General features: G+C 37.9%; 1 protein-coding gene across 6 annotated transcripts; it reads left to right on the forward strand.

Annotated features, from left to right (window-relative positions):
* Positions 1–590: 590 nt before the first annotated feature.
* LOC121294534 (polyadenylate-binding protein-interacting protein 2B-like) lies at positions 591–17,248 on the forward strand. Of its 6 annotated transcripts, none has more exons than XM_041218331.1 (5): positions 591–702; positions 7,037–7,163; positions 10,693–10,853; positions 15,707–15,883; positions 16,668–17,248. In XM_041218331.1, exons 2-5 carry the CDS (start codon positions 7,157–7,159, stop codon positions 16,722–16,724), a joined length of 402 nt encoding a protein of 133 aa, XP_041074265.1. In that variant the 5' UTR covers positions 591–702; positions 7,037–7,156; the 3' UTR covers positions 16,725–17,248. The 6 variants fall into 6 exon arrangements, with proteins under 6 accessions (XP_041074265.1, XP_041074279.1, XP_041074260.1 ...); XM_041218345.1 differs by having other exon boundaries at positions 7,084–7,163; XM_041218326.1 differs by lacking the exon at positions 591–702 and adding an exon at positions 721–832.
* The last annotated feature ends 8 nt before the right edge of the window (positions 17,249–17,256 follow it).

Here is a 17,256-nt window from a genome sequence, read left to right on the forward strand (position 1 = left end):
ATGGTAAAAAAATATGGTGCCGTTATATTAGTATCTTACCACCACTCAATAGAACACAGCCAAATCGCGCAAGCTGAGAGATACCAATCTAAAAAAAAAGTAATTTGAATCCTGGGATGGACTCGTTCGACAAACGCTAATTTCAGGCTCGCCACATTCTCCCCGATTTGATTCTCGTTGCTTAACACAAAGCCACAGAAGAAGACGGGCCCAAGCTGATAACTGACAGGTATTTCAGCCATTGAAAAAACCGAGACGCACAGGAAAGACAGTCATTCATCCAATGGCCATGCAGCGCGCTAGTTGTGTCTGAGGGGGTAGGGTAAACTCTGGGCCAACCTTCAGATAACGTTAGAGCGGATTAAATGACAATCTCAGCAACCAATGAAATGGACAATTAGGAGCTAGGCGGGAGGATATGCGTGTTCCGAGGTGTTGATTTGGCTAAGTGCTTTGAGCGGCGGCCGCCCTGGCTATTGCTAGCCTGAGGGGGCAGGGCATGGCATGGCATGGCATGGTATGGTAGTCTTGGCGTGCAGTGTGCTGTTGTAGATAGTAGTAGAGGTGAATTTTCTTTTTTTTTTTTTTTTTTTCTGTTTGGAAGCTGAAGTGATCAGACTGTTGCATCACTAGCTTACTCAAAGGATTCTTCTTTTTTTGTGACAGGTGGTTGGTATATTCGGTACTTTTTTTTTTTTTTGGGTGAGTTTGCATTTGTTTGAGTTGCAAAACCATTTGGGGGGGGACGGACACGGAGACATTTTGTAGCATTACGACTCCAGTTAATAAAAAATGTGATCCATACCTGACCAGACTTGTTATTAAGGAGGAGGTAAACGAAATATAGTGCTTCATTAAATGACAAGAAATACTAACTTTTAGTAATTTCCGTTTGGTTTGCTCACAAGTGATTAGTCGCACCTGGATTTATCAGCGTGTAAAATACTTTTTTTTTGTTTGTTTGTTTGTTTTAATCGTTTCAAAAGTGTGGGTGACCCACGGAATTACAGTCCTGGTGATGGTGGAAGTATGTTTGTGAGTATTGAGTGTTAATGCAAAGACGACCACATGACCAGCTTGTTGTATTTTTAACAGAAAACCACGAATCAAACGGTTAAATAATGCACGCCTATAAGTTAATAACAGTTTATTTATTTATTTATTTCAGTCCTGTGATCAGCATGGTAAAAAAAAAAAAGTTTTATACACATCCAATGGTTTGGTAAGCTTAACGTTTTAAATGATAATATATGTGTGTGTATGTGTGTTAACAAGGGACTGTGTTTACTTGATAACAACAAGGCCCGTGTGCCTGACAAATGGCAGCATGGTCATTAGTTCTGTGTCATTTTTAAGTATTTAAAGGGTGCATAACCTTGCAACAGATTTCTGTCAGTAAACACTTCTGGTGTAACCGTTCACGTGTTACATAATTCCAGTGTTTAATTAAAGGTTTGGAAAGCTACCTGCCCTTTGCCAGGGTTTGTGGACCATATTTTCTCTGGTAGCACACAACGTGTACGAGGGACTGTATTCATTTGAATTCTCCAGACTTTACGAAAAGACAGTATTGGGTGTATCTGCCTCCAGTCATACTAGTTTATCACCAAGTGGCGTCTTGTGGAAATTACACAACTCCGACACGTTTTTATTTGACCATCTTGTTTGAACAATAGACACTACGTTGTTAGAGTAGTAAGTACAGTGTTTTTAACTGTCTTTTACCCGTAGGTACACGGGGTATTGAGCGGTTGTTAAAACAGTTTCTTCTTAGAATACATTTTGAGAATATTACGAGGAAATTGATTATTCGGATGACCAGATCCAGCAGGTCAGTGAACTTAATGTTTCCTGCACCTCATTTCAGGGACACATGCCCCTTGTACCTAAAGGGTTAAGATATGGTTTGTAAGTACTGTAGAAAACTTAAAACTACCGATGGTCTCTATAGGACTGTGAAGTACCTAAGGCTATATTAAGGCCTGGGAATGTATAAGTAACGTTTTGCTGATGTAATCTCGAAGGCAGTAAGTTAATTTCTTCTTGACCAGTGTTTTATGACTATATATATATATATATATATATATATATATATATATATATATATATATATATATATATATATATATTAGTTTTACTGTTGAAGGGAAAATATAATGCAAAAAGAGCACTGCAGTGTTTAATAAATCAAATGCATACATCGCCGTTTTCTTGTACAGCCAGACACATTAGGTACAACAAAATGATTATTTATTCATCTTATATATAAACTGTTAAGATTTTTAATAAACTTTCACTGAAATAAATACCAAGTTACTTTTTAATATCTAGGCATATATTTAACATATATGACCTTAAACAGTGCTGTGCGACCATGACTAGAAGCAGTTGTGTGAAACTTTTTTTTTTTAATATATAAAGGATAGAACATATTAAATATATAAGTGACACCTAAGTAGTCCCAGTTCACTGTGGTAAAGTTGGTTTGACGTACGATATTCATTTGATATTTGAAACCGCATCACCTAGGCTTCACAAATCAACTTTAATGTAGAGCTGGACAGTTGTGAATATATACACGACCTTTGCTTCGGCTGTGAATCATATAAATTATTTGTGAAAATCAGTACAATATCCCATATGGGCTTATAGTAAGCATGCATGAATAATTAAGCTTTATATTGGCAGCCATAACGCCTAGACTGTTCAAACCAACTTTATTTGGAAGCTGATCAGTTGTGAATGTATTCACAACATTTTCTTTAACTGTGACTCCTATAAATAATTTGAAAATCAATACAATATCCTGTATGTGCATATAGTAAGCATGCATGAATAATTAAGCTTTGCATTTAAACCAGATCACCTAGAGTGTTCGGCCTCTAAATTAAGTTCAGTAGTTGTATCTCCAGTTAGGTGGATGGCCACTTGCTGATGAGTGCAGGTGAGGGGAGTCGAAGGGTTGGAGAGAGAGATTCAAGGAAAAGGAACCAAACTGTATGTTATGCAGAATTGGTGGACAAGAGGAACTGGTAAACTGAGATGTTGAGCCCATTTAAAAAAAAAAAAAAAAAAAAAAAAAAAAAAAACTAATAATAATCTGGTTTCCGTTACTCTCCTGTACTAATCAGTAGTTTGTCTGAGTGTGTTTCTTTTAGTGGGACAGATGTTAAGATTTTGTAGGCAGTAACAGCCCCAGCTGGACCATTTTTAGTTATCCAAGGGATTGGGGGGAAAAAGCCGGACCAGCACAAAATTGCCTGGACGGCAAGACGCTAAATAGACATTTCTTCTGTCTGATCTTCCTTCAGATCAATTTTTTCTTAATTTGTTGCAATCAGTTTATTTTAGTTTTAGATTCTCACAAGTTTCGGTGCACTGTGAAAGATATTTACGCAGATATGTTCTTTCAGCGCCACAAACTGAAGCTTGCGGAAACCTATAATACAAGTTTTCAACTTACAATTTCATACAATGAATACAAATACATATAGACAAATTGTGTTTTGTTTGTTTAGTTTAGTGAAGTTAATATGGTTTCGAAGCAAAGACTGGCGTTTATTAAGTCTAGATGACATGACTTTCAATATAAAGCTTAATTATTCGCACATGCTTACGATATGCCCATATGGGATATTGTATTGATTTTCACATTGTTTATAGGATTCACAGCGGAAGCAAAAGTTGTGTATATAGTCACAACTGTCCAGCTATACATTAAAGCTGTGAAAGTCTAGGTGAAGCAGTTTTGAATATCAAGTGACTAGCGAACTTTACCACGGTTCCATGTTCTTACCTTTCAAATGAGCCGTTGACCATCACGCTAGGACAGTGTATCTCAGTGAGGGTGGTACCGCCCCCCAAGGGGCTTTCTGAAGCCAAAGGGGGGTGTTTACATCCAAGAGGACGAGAGCGGGGCGTTTGGATTTTCTTATTTAAAATTTAAGGAAACTTATTTCAAAATGTTGATTAACTACTTGCACACAATGTGCTAGTGATGTACTCAATGACTTGTGGACTATAAGATTGTGTACACATCAAGTCAGAAGTGTCTGTTGCTGCGCAGCAACATCACTGCTATTTTTGCTATCTGGTTTGTTATAAAAATGTAATATGGTCGAATCAGAACGAAGCAGCCGTTCCATTTATGCTTGTTGCCATGTTACGGTACACGTCTGATTCTTATCTAGTAATGTGCATTTGAGAAGAGTTTGGGTTATTTCGATTCCAGTTCCAAAACTATTTAGAAAAACACGTCCGTTATTTCAATGTGTGAGTGAAGGACGGGGGGGTGTCAATAAATAGATTGTGAAAACTTGTGATACATAACAGATGTTTTGCAAAGGAAAAATATTTGACATTGTACATATAACATATGATCCAACAGCGAAAGCTATTGTGTGTTTGTATGTGAACCTTGTTAATTGCAAATTTCACAAAGCTTACAATTAAAAATCTTTAAGCACCTGGTATGTGCAAAAAGGATCCCAAGCCGAAATAGAACCCCATTGGCTTGGAGTTAAATTACTTTTTAAATAGCTGAAGTCGTATCGTGTTTGGCTTGAGGTTGTCTTGCAAATGATCCCATTGAGGTGCAGAAGATTCACTTTACCCAAAGCGTTTTCATCACTTCATGTAAAAGTGAGACTGAGTTATTCTACAGGGAAATGCATATAATTAAAAAAATAAACAAAAAAAAATACTTGAAACCCCCTATTATTGCTTTAACCCTTTGCGATCCTAAGTCGGACCAGGTCTGACGTTACAAGTTTTCCTTTCTGTCCGATTGTCGGACCCTGTCCAACATCATCAAAAAGACATCAAGCACAGGTCTGAAATCGTTTTTTCTCCGGAAAAAGCAGAGAAAACCTTTCAATGTCCAAGTGAGACTGATAGGAGCCGAAAAAAAACAAAAAAGTGTGAATCGGAGCAAAACCCGTAGCCCCTGCACCACAGAGATAAGACACAAAAAAGGAGATAGCTGTTTCTGCATCCAGCGCTTGGAGAATATCAGACATTTGCAGAGCTTTTGAGATGTTATAGCTATAAAATAATGACTTGGATTGCGTTATTGGAGTTTGATGATAAAATGAGTGATCAGGTGAGGATTTATCAGTATGCACGATTATAAAGAGGTATGTGAAATACAGCGAACAAGGGGTGGGGCTTTGCTGGAGAGGCGTGTTGGGTCCAATTTATTTCCGCTGTTTATTTTACACGGGCTGTTTTAAAATATTTTGTTTTCAGAGTAAAACAGGTTTAAAAGGCCCTGCATCAGTACTGCATTTCCAGGCAAGTCCCACCCCTTGTACGCTGTATTTTTCACATACCTCTTTATGATCCTGCATACTGATAAATCACTCGTTTTATCACAAACTCCTCAATAATGAGATCCAAGCCGTCATTTTATTAATATAACATCTCAAAAAGCTCTGCAAATGCCCATGATATTCTCTGAGCACTGGATGTGGAAGCAGCTATCTCCTTTGTTTGTGTCTGTGTTATCTCTGTGGTGGAGGGGCTATGTGTATTGCTCAGATTCCCCCCTTTTTTTTATATTTTTTTCGGCTCCTATCATTCTCACTTGGCTTTATAAGGTTTTCTCAGATTTTTCCGGAGAAAAAATGACTAACCAGTGATTGACGTCTTTTTGATGATGTTGGACAGGAAAGGGAAAATTTTAATGTCGTCGGACGTTGTCTAACATAGGACCTCAAAGAGTAAAACTTGTTTTACTGTGGGGGGGGGGGGGGGGGGGCGTATTAGCTTTTAAACCGCACGTGTAAAATAAATTGGACCGCACATGCCTGACAGGCGCTGAATAAATGGACCGCTCAAGGTCAGTGTGAGTCGCATATTTGTTTCCTAGATTTAATCAGGGAAAAAAATTGATTTAGCTAAATACAATGTTACACATGTTCTTAAAAGCTGGAGCATACAGTGCCAGATCAAACGCATCAATGGTTGATTTCAATGGAGTAATGCACAACGCAAGTGAAGTGAGCAGCGCGAATGAAGCAAGCAAACATAGGATTAAAAGTTTAAGGATTATCACTGTATTGTTCCAGGATTTCATTAGGAATATTTACAAGGGATGTACTGATTCATCAAATTACTTTCTTTACATGATGTATGCGTATATCGTATTAGAGAGATGTATCGTGATACTAGACCTAAAGCACAACATCACTAATTGTAGTTCACAAAGTGGTTCATGAATGAAAAATAAGTGTGTTGTAGTCTAGTTGCTAAGGTTACACGTGTAACAGGGCAGAGGATGGGCGTTAACCAGTGACCCCACGCACCGCAGGCATGGTTCTTAACAGTGTAAAAGAACTGGGCTCCCCAGCATTTGTAAAGAAATACAAATTGTATATTTCATATTTAAGACTGTTAACCTTTCCAGCCTCTTTGACTAATATGAGCTCTGAAAGAGTTTTCTGTAGAATGTTATCTATGGGGGGGGAGGGGGTAGCTTCCTGAGCTATGAAAAAGCCTAAATATATATGAAGTCACAATTGTAACCTACTAGTGACGAGCAGTTTTGTAGGGACAAGGCCCTATAGCTAGAACTCTGCTACCTTTCTGGGGTGCAAGTAAATTGAACTAAACAATGTGTTCTGTCTGGTAAAGTTGAGTGCACAGAATTCAAAATTATTGACTATTGTAGCAAACAGTGTAAAGAATTAAGTACGGAAAAGTGTACACGTGTGGGCATTACTACCATGTGGCTGTGGTTTAACAACATGTATCAAGTTAAGACCACATAGAATTTAGTGAAACCGTTCTATACTTCTGTCTTTCCTTGCTTGATTGCGTTGTGTAACTCCAGACATGCAATTGAATTCATACGCTTGGGCAGACATAACGTCGACCTGCCGCAGCTGTGTTTGCACTGTGCTTTGTGAAACATGCTCTTTCTCATTCAAAAGGTTAGATGCTTAACTTGATCTCTCAAGTCAGTACACTGTGTGGTCAGTTTATATTTAACCATTCCTTTACCTTGCTGATTAATTTTTTTGTTTTTGTTTTTAAGGACCTTCTGCATTCAAAGCTGTGATTGTTTGTTTTTCCCCTCTTGAGCTGCCTGCAGTAGAAGCATTTGAAACTTTCAGGGGTCAGGTCGGCCACCACGACCAAGGGTCCAGCAGTGATAATGAGCAGTGAGTATATCTGTCTGCCTTGTTTTCATTTATTCATTTGTTACAGCTTCATTTTAGAGCCAGTTTTATATTGGTGCTTGCTTATTTTTAGTAAGTGAGTTTACAAGTTAATTGTTGGAAGAACTGTCTTGGAGAAAAATCTTGACTTTCTTTATACACAAACACACATACGTGTGTGTGTATATATGTGTATATATATATATATATATAAAATAAATTTATATATATAAAAAAAAAGTAGGGATGTGCTTTTGGTAAATTTTTATGAACGTTTAAACACTTTGCAATGCCAGCGTTTAAACCATATTTACACACACACACAAACACTCTTTATATTACATTCTGATAGTGACAGCCCTGGTTAGTATTTAAGCAAATAAAGCCTAAATAAGCAAAGACTTAACTACAAAGTAAAAAATAAATAAATAAATGTATACATCAAAGTATATATTGAAATGTTTAGATTTATGGTTAATTTACTAGTGGAGATATAACTGTAGACGTACGTATTATTATTACAATTATTATTATTGCATAGATTTTTGGGAAGTAGTGTTTTTAAAATAGTGTGTTTCTTAAAGGTTCATTTAACAAAAACAGGAACCTGTTGAGTTTTCTTCTATTATATAAGTAACTTTGATCAAAATGATATGGTTTAAAAAAAAAAATAAGACTAACAGCGCTAATGCAAAATGGCTACAGGAAAGTGCTTACAATTGGAAAAGATAATCACCAGTGATAAAGTAGCACAGTATTTTGGAATTGTAAAGAGCACTGTGACTGATTAAGTCTGCCTCCGAGATTTAAAAGTTTGCGCTCTTTGTTTAGTAGGGGTTGGATTTGAGATCTATTATTGCTTGAGATGAGTACTTGAGCATTACAATTTCCAAGTACTCTAATCAAACGCCACTCTCCTGTATATGCTGCACTAGTGAACATAAAACTCCCAAACATTGCCAGAAGGCCTGTTTGAAATGTCAAACTAACACACAATCAATAAATTAAGTAATTAATATTTGCTGCCTTGTGCAGTTAATTGTATATACACAAGTATTACTGAATGTAAAGTATTCAAATTCACGTATCCACACAACTTTACATTAAATTGTAACGAGATACCTGGCCTACCTGTTTGAAGTGTGTCTCAGGGATCCGTTACTTTAGTGCAGTAGTTCCAACATAGAAATAAAAACTGTATTAAACATAAACTGCCTTTTGGTGCAAAAGCTTACAGAACAATTTCAAGTGAAAAAGTCTTCCACCTGTGAGGAGATTGGGGAATGGGGTCCACGAGTCTGTGATAATTGCAACTTTTTCTCCGTTAGTGAACAAAAGTTTGAGCACACTTCTATATATTACTTTTTTCAACTTCATATGGTGTTCCTTGTTTGTTTGAACGGGTGCCTTTTTATTCAGTAAATAAGTCATTGTCGAGCTGTACTACAGGATTTAACATAGGCTTCAGTTTTCCGGTTTTATTCTGAAATGGATTTAGCACATCCCCTACAGTATAATTTTCTGTCCGATTAATTCAGTCATTCTGAATAACTTCAAACTGAGAATTCTACTTGTTTTAAAAGGGTCTAGGGTTAGTTATAAAGGCTATAATGTATATAGAGGTGTGTGTGTATATGTCCATACAAAGATGGAGAAACATGGTGTTCAGTGATGAATCCAGATTTCTGCTTCGATGTGCAGGTGGAAGAGCCCAGTTATACAGACAACATCACAAATGTTTTGCGGCCAACTGTGTGTGAATGGTTGATAGATTTAGTGGTGGGAGTGTCATGGTGTGGGTGGCAATCTCAGACAGTGACGGAACCGACCTTGTTCATGTTCAAGGCAACCTGGCAGCTCAGCGCTGTTGTCATGAGGTCATGCGTGTTCGCTTGTTTTGTCATACATCATGCATTTTCATGACCGCACACGGCCCAGGCCACCACAGCTTTCCTCACTCAAAACAATGTTCGAGTGCTTCCCTGGCTGTCTTGATCACCAGATCTGAACCCTACTGAGCATTTGTGGGTCGAGCTTGACGTGTGTGACGACGTTGTCCCGAGCCGCAGACATTTACAAGGACTTTTTCCAGACACTTGAGCAACAGTGGGTTGCCATTCCCCGGCATGTTATCCAGGCTCTGATTCGATCCATGGGCAGGAGATGTCAGACTGTCAGATGCCAATGGTGGACATACCTGTTACTGATTTCTGTTGACCTTGAACTTTGTTTGACCTTTGAAAGTGACTTTGTTGAATGTCTTAATGATTTCTGTACAGGTTAAGGTTCTTTGGAACTGTATTATACTATGCAAACTGCCAAACCAATGCTATAAAAACTACATTCAAAACACCCTGTATTTTCATTTTTTGAAGAGTGTATTATTTAACCATTGTATATGCTACTTACACCAAGTGACTTCACATTTCAGGCTACAGGTAAACTATGCAGTTTCTCGATCTTCAAAGATCTAAAACACCGGGCCCTTATGCTGATTTCTGCTGTCACCTTGTCTTTGACACTACAAACACATAGCAGAAACAATTATTGGATCAGTTTGGAGAGTACTTTTATAAACTGACTGTTCTAATATAATTATAATGACACACACAAACAGTATATGTTAACTGAAACAGTTTAATAGAGCAATACTGAAACGAATTCTACATTTTTAAAAAAATTGATACAAATTTCAAATTGATTTAAACGTAATCACTCTTTTGTAGTCACCAGAGGTAGCTATGTTATTTGCATGCTGCATAAGCACCAGTTGCCATCCGTTTTTCATTTGAGATGAGCATTCTTCAGTGGTTCATTACTTGTGCTATTAGTGTATTTAAAAAAAAAAAGTGAACTTCTGGTATTATAAATGAGATGTACTTTTAAAACATCAAAGCATATTGCAACATAATGCAAAATTCAGCATGACACCGTACTTAATACTTTTAGTGGTGTCATGAGTCAGCATTTACACGCAGAGCAGCTTATGATTCAATTAGTTCCGGTTTGGCTAAAATCTGCGTAGTGAAGTAAAGAAATTATTTCAGTTTTGAAGTGACTGATGATGGAATAGTAAAACAATACAGAAATACCTTGTTTATCTCCATGGATATTGTGAAGCAAAGCACCACTAAGTTAAAGTAACAGCTTTTTATATATAAATGTCTGTTAAGGTCCATATGTTTGATATTGGAATTGTGTTCTTATATTTCTGTGTTTTGGAAGACTTCGATATTATCTATTGAAATACGTGCACAATATCAATCCGTAATTTTCATATGGTTGCCCAATCATAGTAATTTACATGTTCAGTCACAGCTTCCTTTTTTCTTTCTTTCGTAAATGCAGATTTGCCCCGTAGAAGTTGAAGGTCTTGCAGAGTTTAAACTGTCACTAGTTACCCTTTAACACATAACAGCAATCCCAATCGGAGATTATAGTTGCCCTTGTGCCTTTTTGTCTCTCTGATCTCTGGGTGGTCTGTCTGTCTGTGTTTTTACAGCTGTTTGTTTCTAACTCTTGTGGTGTGCAGATCCATCGAAGATGAGTGGGTCCGACTTGGCGACGGGGAGCAGCGCTCCGGGGAAGGAAGAGCCGGTGGCCAACGGGCACGGACATGGGCACGGGCAGAGTGATGGCAACCCGTTTGCGGAGTACATGTGGATGGAGAACGAGGAAGAGTACAACCGGCAGGTGAGCAGCTGATCAGACACGGGTACACAGCAAGTATACTGGGCTGCCCTGGACCATATCCACACATGCTGGCTCCATTGAAGCCTTTTACTCTGTGCATAACGCAGGCAGTGTGTGGTAGGCCTCGGTGACATTGACCCCCATAGCTAATAATAATTAACCTTGCGATTTATGATGTTCACGGTCTCTGGTTAACTGAAAATAAATCGAACATCACTGCATTTACTCTGTGGTTTGGTTGGATTTCTTTGGATGTGCTGCTATTTTCCATGAAATCCATGAACGCCAGCGATTGCTATAAGGAACAAAATGACACGCATATTCATAAAATAAAACATCAAATTTTTTTAAAGAATAAATGTGACTGCAGGAAGTAACTTGTGTAGTATTTAAAAATGACCGAATCCAGATAAGAATAGTAGCTGGACATCTGCATTTCGTTTTGTTTTAATGTAAAATGCCATTACAAGTAAGGCCCTGTGAATTTGCGGATTGTTTTTTATTTTTATTTTTTTAATTCACGGCAGTGTCACGGGTAAAGTATCGTATTTTGAGTAATGTGCACGGAACTATTTTATAAATTGTATATGGCAAATAGAGAATTGCATTGACATGATCAAAATTAATGTCAGCGTTACTCAAGCATTTAATAGCTTGTGAAATGGAGTTGTAATTAACAGCCTGTAGGTAAAGTGTATCTGCCATGACAGCTTTCAATTCTGCATCGGATGCATGTTCACCATTTAAGCCATGCAAAACAAATATAATGTGGAACCCATACTGATTTGGGCATCAGTCGACTCGTCTTTTACCAATTCCAAATCTTGTGATACTCAGCAGCTTCAGGTAAGCATTCATGTCTCAGCTGGGCTGAGGAAGGAATCACTCCATCATTTGCTACACTCAGTCTGAAGAATTTATTCAACTTTTGGTTGTCCAATTTTTCAGGAGGGATATTTGCGCAAACACCTCTAGTCAAAATTGTATGTGTTTCGTGCTTCCTGGTTTTCGGTGGACTTTTGGAACATGGAAATTACTTTTTTGTTTCTGTGCAAGTAAAGCAGTTGCGTTACTGCTCTGGATTTCTGCCTTTCTCTTTTGGTCAATTCTTGAATCTAAGTGCCTGTCCACAGTTACTGTTCTACAGTAACATTGCATGATGTACAGAAGAGCTTACCTCTATCGCTGTATAAAACTCCTGCTAGATACTGCTTTATGCAATCTGCTGCAGACACATTTAGCCTTTTTCATTTTAGCCTTGTTTAATTTCCTTCCTAGATTGTATAGTCACATGACATAATCACTGTATGCATGGCAAATAGTACATGCAATAGTACACAGCAGATCTGTACAGTTTAGTTAATGTTTTTTGTTGAAGTACAAATAATTATTAAATTTAAGAATATTGAAAAAAATCACGGTATTGGGCTAATTTCATGGTTTCCGCGCAGTCGTGATTTACGCAGGGCCTTAATTATGAGGAGGCAGTGTGGTCCAGTGGTTAAAGTCCAGGGCTTGTATCCAGAAGGTCACCAGTACAAATCCCAACTCCGACACTGACTGACTCACTGTGTGACCCGGAGCAAGTCATTTAACCTCCTTGTGCTCCATCCTGCAGATGAGATGTTAAATCAGTGTCCTATTGTAAGTGACTCTGCATATAATGCACAGTTCACAGCCTACCTCTGTAAAGTGATTTGTGATGGTGGTCCACTATGAAAGGTACTATATATATATATAAAATAAAGATAAAAAAAGTTATTATTGTTGTTGTTGTTATCGGTACAATTAAATCTGAAGCAGATACAATGTATACAACACGTTGCTATTGAAGAGTGCTGCAGAGTTGCTGCTCTACATCTAGCTTGGAACAGCTGAATTAGTCTGCATCCAAATAGCTCAGGTTCATTTAGATTGGCAGAAAACTTTGAATTACTGTAATAGCCTCTGACTAGGTATGTCGTCAGGAGAATTGACTCGCACGCCTCAGTCATGTGGACAGACTCTACAATTAAAGCATATAATCTGCCCATTGAAGTAATGTCTGTTCCCATCTACCAACAGCTTCCCCTCGGGGCTCTTGTACTGAATTTAGTTATAACTTCATCACACACTGTCAACTTACTGTGCCCTGTACCAACCATGCTTCGTCTTGGATTACTTAATACAAGATCTTGGGCAAACATGTCTGTTGTTAATTAACGGTTTTATTCTTGAAACTAATTTGGACGTTTTTACTTTAGTTGACACGGTGTGTATCATGATACAGTAAGTATGAAACATAATCACGCAATTGTCTCATTTGCTTGTGCAGGTGTCTGCAGTAACACTGGTAAAGCACTTTTGGTCAAATGAGCTTCATGACCTGTTTTGCTTTTGTTTGCTGTTTATTCTTTAATCCATTTCTTTTAAAACAATTACAAAGCAGGGCTCCAGACCCAGTTGTTGCTTTAGGAGCCAGTGGCTCCTTGTTCAAGTCCAAATGCTGGTGCCACTTCAGGAGCAAGTTGGTTGCTATCATATTGATCTTAAAGTACAACAACTTGTTAAGACTCTCAAGTGATACTAAAACAGTCACTTCTGTACTTGCTTGTTTGTTGCCACATTCTACTGGGTGGTTAATGTATGCAGATGATGACTATAGTGAACTTAGCATGTTTTATATGCAAGTGTTCTGGAATTGGTGATGGCACCTCAAATTGTTTGTTCGGTCAACCTTACATTTAAGGCTACGTTTCATGTTAGCCACTGTGGCTAAAGCAACTTAACATTTTTTAGCCACACTGGAAAAACTTCAGCCACTTAACAATACCGTAAACAAGTTAAACATACTATTTCACAAGGCAAAAAGACGTTGTGGAAGGGTGGTGGGTAATTCACTGACACACGAGACAGAGCAGTTGTACTTGGAACACCACCCAGGTGCCCAGTTTTATTTTCAGGACAGTTCTTACTTTTCACCGGCAGAGGGCACTGTCGTCCGTGGGCTGCCTATCAACGATGATAGACAGCACCACGGAAATACCAAAGTTGGTAAACGAATTCACAGAAGGCGCACTTGCAGGTGCTCAAAGAAATAATAATGAAAACAGAAGGCGAAAAGAACAAGGAAAAATAACACAATAATAAAACTACAAATAAAAGGTGCTGCACTCGACAGCGTTATCCCAGTCGCCACTACCCGCACGACCCGGATCACCGACCTACTCTAGCGGCTCCCTGCCTGCTCTAAACAATACTTCGGGGTCTGCCCAAGGGTTCCCCGCTGTCACTCTCTGCCTTGTTCGTTGCCGTGTTTCTCCCAGCTGGTTTCTCGGTCCTCGACCAGCGCTTCCGTACACACAGCGTATCTAAGAGGGCAGACCTGAGGAAACAGCAGAGCATTTTTTTTTATAGGGCTAGCAATCTCCCAAGACTCGCCATTCAGAGAGGGGGAGAGTCCACACACCCACTTTCCCACCTCCCCGTGTCACTGCCATGACTTGCAGGCAGTTGGACGACAGCCGCCCTCTTCCTGCAGTACTGTGAACACACCAGCAGAGTCAGCACAGATCTCCCCCTGCTACAGACGTGTATTTTATTTGAAAGCACGTAGATATTTAAATGCCAGACCCTACCCTTTACAATATACATAAACAGTATATTCAAAGTGCACTATATCTGATTACCATTTAATAAATGCCAAAAGAGCATTACAGATTTCCTCAATTCTGAATAGGTTTGCAGAGATTCCTGTACTGCATAATCCTTTACATTATTTTGACTGACTTGGTTCTGTTTCCACTGCAGGACAGTGCTATTAGTATGTTTAATATTAAAGCCTAACTAACCAACCGCAGCTCTAGTTACACAAGGTTGTACTGATGTGATTAATAATATTATATATATATATATATATATATATATATATATATATATATATATATATATATATATATATATATATATATATATATATATATATATATATTATATATATATGTATATATATATATATGTATATATATATATATATATATATATATATATGTATATATATATATATATATATATATATATATATATATATATATATATATATATATATATATATATATATATATATATATATCTGTGTGTGTGTGTATATATTTATAAAAGCTATTTCTGCAAGATTAGGCTTCACAGTGTATCTGCTGAAAAAGCATAGTACAGGCTACACAGAAAAGAGCTTTGCTAAAATTATATACTTTTGCAGTGTTGCATTACTATCAAACCAAGAACACATTAAAAACAAAATGACAGTACAATGATGTTTTTCTCTAAACTTTAGAGGACCGTAGCCAGTTAAAATGGCTGTAGCAATGGGAGCATTTAAGACATGTCGAAGGTCACTGCATCCTGATCTTTTTGCCACCTTTGAGTTTGACAAAACAGCTACTACTTGCCACCTCCAGTCCAAAAGTCAAAAAATGTATTTTATATTAACACCCCACATGTCTCAGAATTCACCAGCTGTTATTGATTGTATGTTTGTGTTCGGCGGCTACCTTTTAATTCAAATTGAATGTGTGTTTATGGTGCACTCTTTGCTGTGCTAGGCTGTCATACAAAGAGTGCAAGAGAAACGGCAGTTTTGTAGAGTGTGTGTCTGCAGTGTTTAACCGTTCTGATTGCATGTATGTATATAAAGTTTTGTAACTACAACACTGCAAATACACACTACTACAGAAAATCCAACCACTGTGTGTGTATCAGTTGTAAGAATGCTTTGTGTGTGTGAATCTGCAGTGTTTTTCTGTCTTGGTCTCACTGTATGCCCTCGTTTTTGTAATCGGTGTGTGCACAATGTTGTAACTTCTCGCTCTGTGCAGGTGGAGGAGGAGCTGCTGGAGCAGGAGTTCTTGGATCGCTGTTTCCAAGAGATGCTGGATGAGGAGGATCAGGATTGGTTCATTCCGGCGCGAGACCTCCCTTCTGGGGTGGGGCAGCTCCAGCAGCAGCTCAACGGGATCTCAGTCAGCGACAACAACAATGCCGACGAGATTGCGGTGAGTGGCCGAGCCATTCGGGGTGCCTGCTCCCATCTCCTGTCTCTCCAGAAATTTCTCTAGTTTTCCTGCATCTGGTTTTATATATAACTTCTTCCCCATGTGCATTAATTAATCTGTGGGATTTTAGTTGGTTTTTAAATTAGTTACTTGCATCCTAACCTTGATACTTTTGGCAACAAAGTTTTTAGAACCTTTCACCAGTGTGTAACCAGTCAACAGACCCTAGACCATTTAATCCTTGCATCTCCCACCTTGCAATGCTTGTTATTAAGCTATAGAAATGAATTGTTGTACTGTGATTTAAGAATCCCAAAAAAATCCACGCCCTTGAAGATAGTGTCTTGACATTTGGATGGTTTTAAGCAGTAGTGAACTAAATTAGAAAAATAATTTGGTTTTGAACCAAACACACCTGAAAACCATTATTAAAAATCAGTAGTTTTTGGAGTGGGTTTACTCTGGCATAAGACCACCAATTTGGTACACAGCTGTTAAATTTTCATCTCATGATAAAGTTTCATGTCCAATTGGTTAATTATTGGACATTCTGCAAGCCATTTTTGTTGTAAGAGCCAGGCAAATGAGATTCAACTTAATGTTTGTTTCTGAAGAAGACATTAGCCAGAGCTACTTGTTTATTTGACCAAGTTTTTCTTATAGTTTCACTTTAGAATTGTGATTAAGCATTTTGAAGTTCCCCAAACTACACTCCTTGTCTAGTTTAAAAACTTGTGTTATAATGTACATTTATTTATTTATTTTTATTTATTATTTTTTGCAGCGGAAGAGCAGTTTAAATCCAGAGGCGAAGGAGTTTGTGCCAGGTGTGAAGTACTGAAATCTTTTAGGACCAGAACATGAACCTAAAAAGAGACTCTGTCTGGTGTAACATCGGACACACGCTGCACACAAACTCGAGACTGGGAATCGAGGCAAATTTATTATGTAAGCTTTTTTTGGGGGGGGGGGGGCTTTCTTTTCATCGTATTTTATTTCAATTTTTTTTGACAGGGGACAGTATTCTTTTAATACTGTAGTTACTTTAAGAAAAAAAATAAACTGGTGCAGTTTACACAGACTCTAAATGCTTTTTATGGACAGGCCACAAGTGAATAATGATCCATCTTGTAGAGACACAGGCCGACTGAAGTCCAGTAGCATGCAACCGCTAAGGATAATTAAATCGCATTTTGGTGGTGGCAGGAGGGGTGTTGCCTGAGGCAAAGGAGATTGCACTGGCAATCTGAAGTTTAAAATAGAAAGTGTGGGATTTATGTGAAATCTGTGATTTTTGTCTAAATCCTAATCTGAGAATTTAATTGGTTTAAAAGAAAAAAAATAATAAATAGTTGAAGAAAGTTACTCCTTGG

This window comes from Polyodon spathula, chromosome 2, assembly GCF_017654505.1.
Source record: "Polyodon spathula isolate WHYD16114869_AA chromosome 2, ASM1765450v1, whole genome shotgun sequence".
Lineage (NCBI taxonomy): Eukaryota > Metazoa > Chordata > Actinopteri > Acipenseriformes > Polyodontidae > Polyodon > Polyodon spathula.

What these genes read in the sequence shown, in the direction of transcription:
- LOC121294534 (XM_041218331.1), top strand. An exon ending in AGGAAGAGTACAACCGGCAG is followed by an intron (nt 10,854 to 15,706) that starts GTGAGCAGCTGA and finishes CGCTCTGTGCAG; the next exon opens with GTGGAGGAGGAGCTGCTGGA. An exon ending in ACAATGCCGACGAGATTGCG is followed by an intron (nt 15,884 to 16,667) that starts GTGAGTGGCCGA and finishes TATTTTTTGCAG; the next exon opens with CGGAAGAGCAGTTTAAATCC.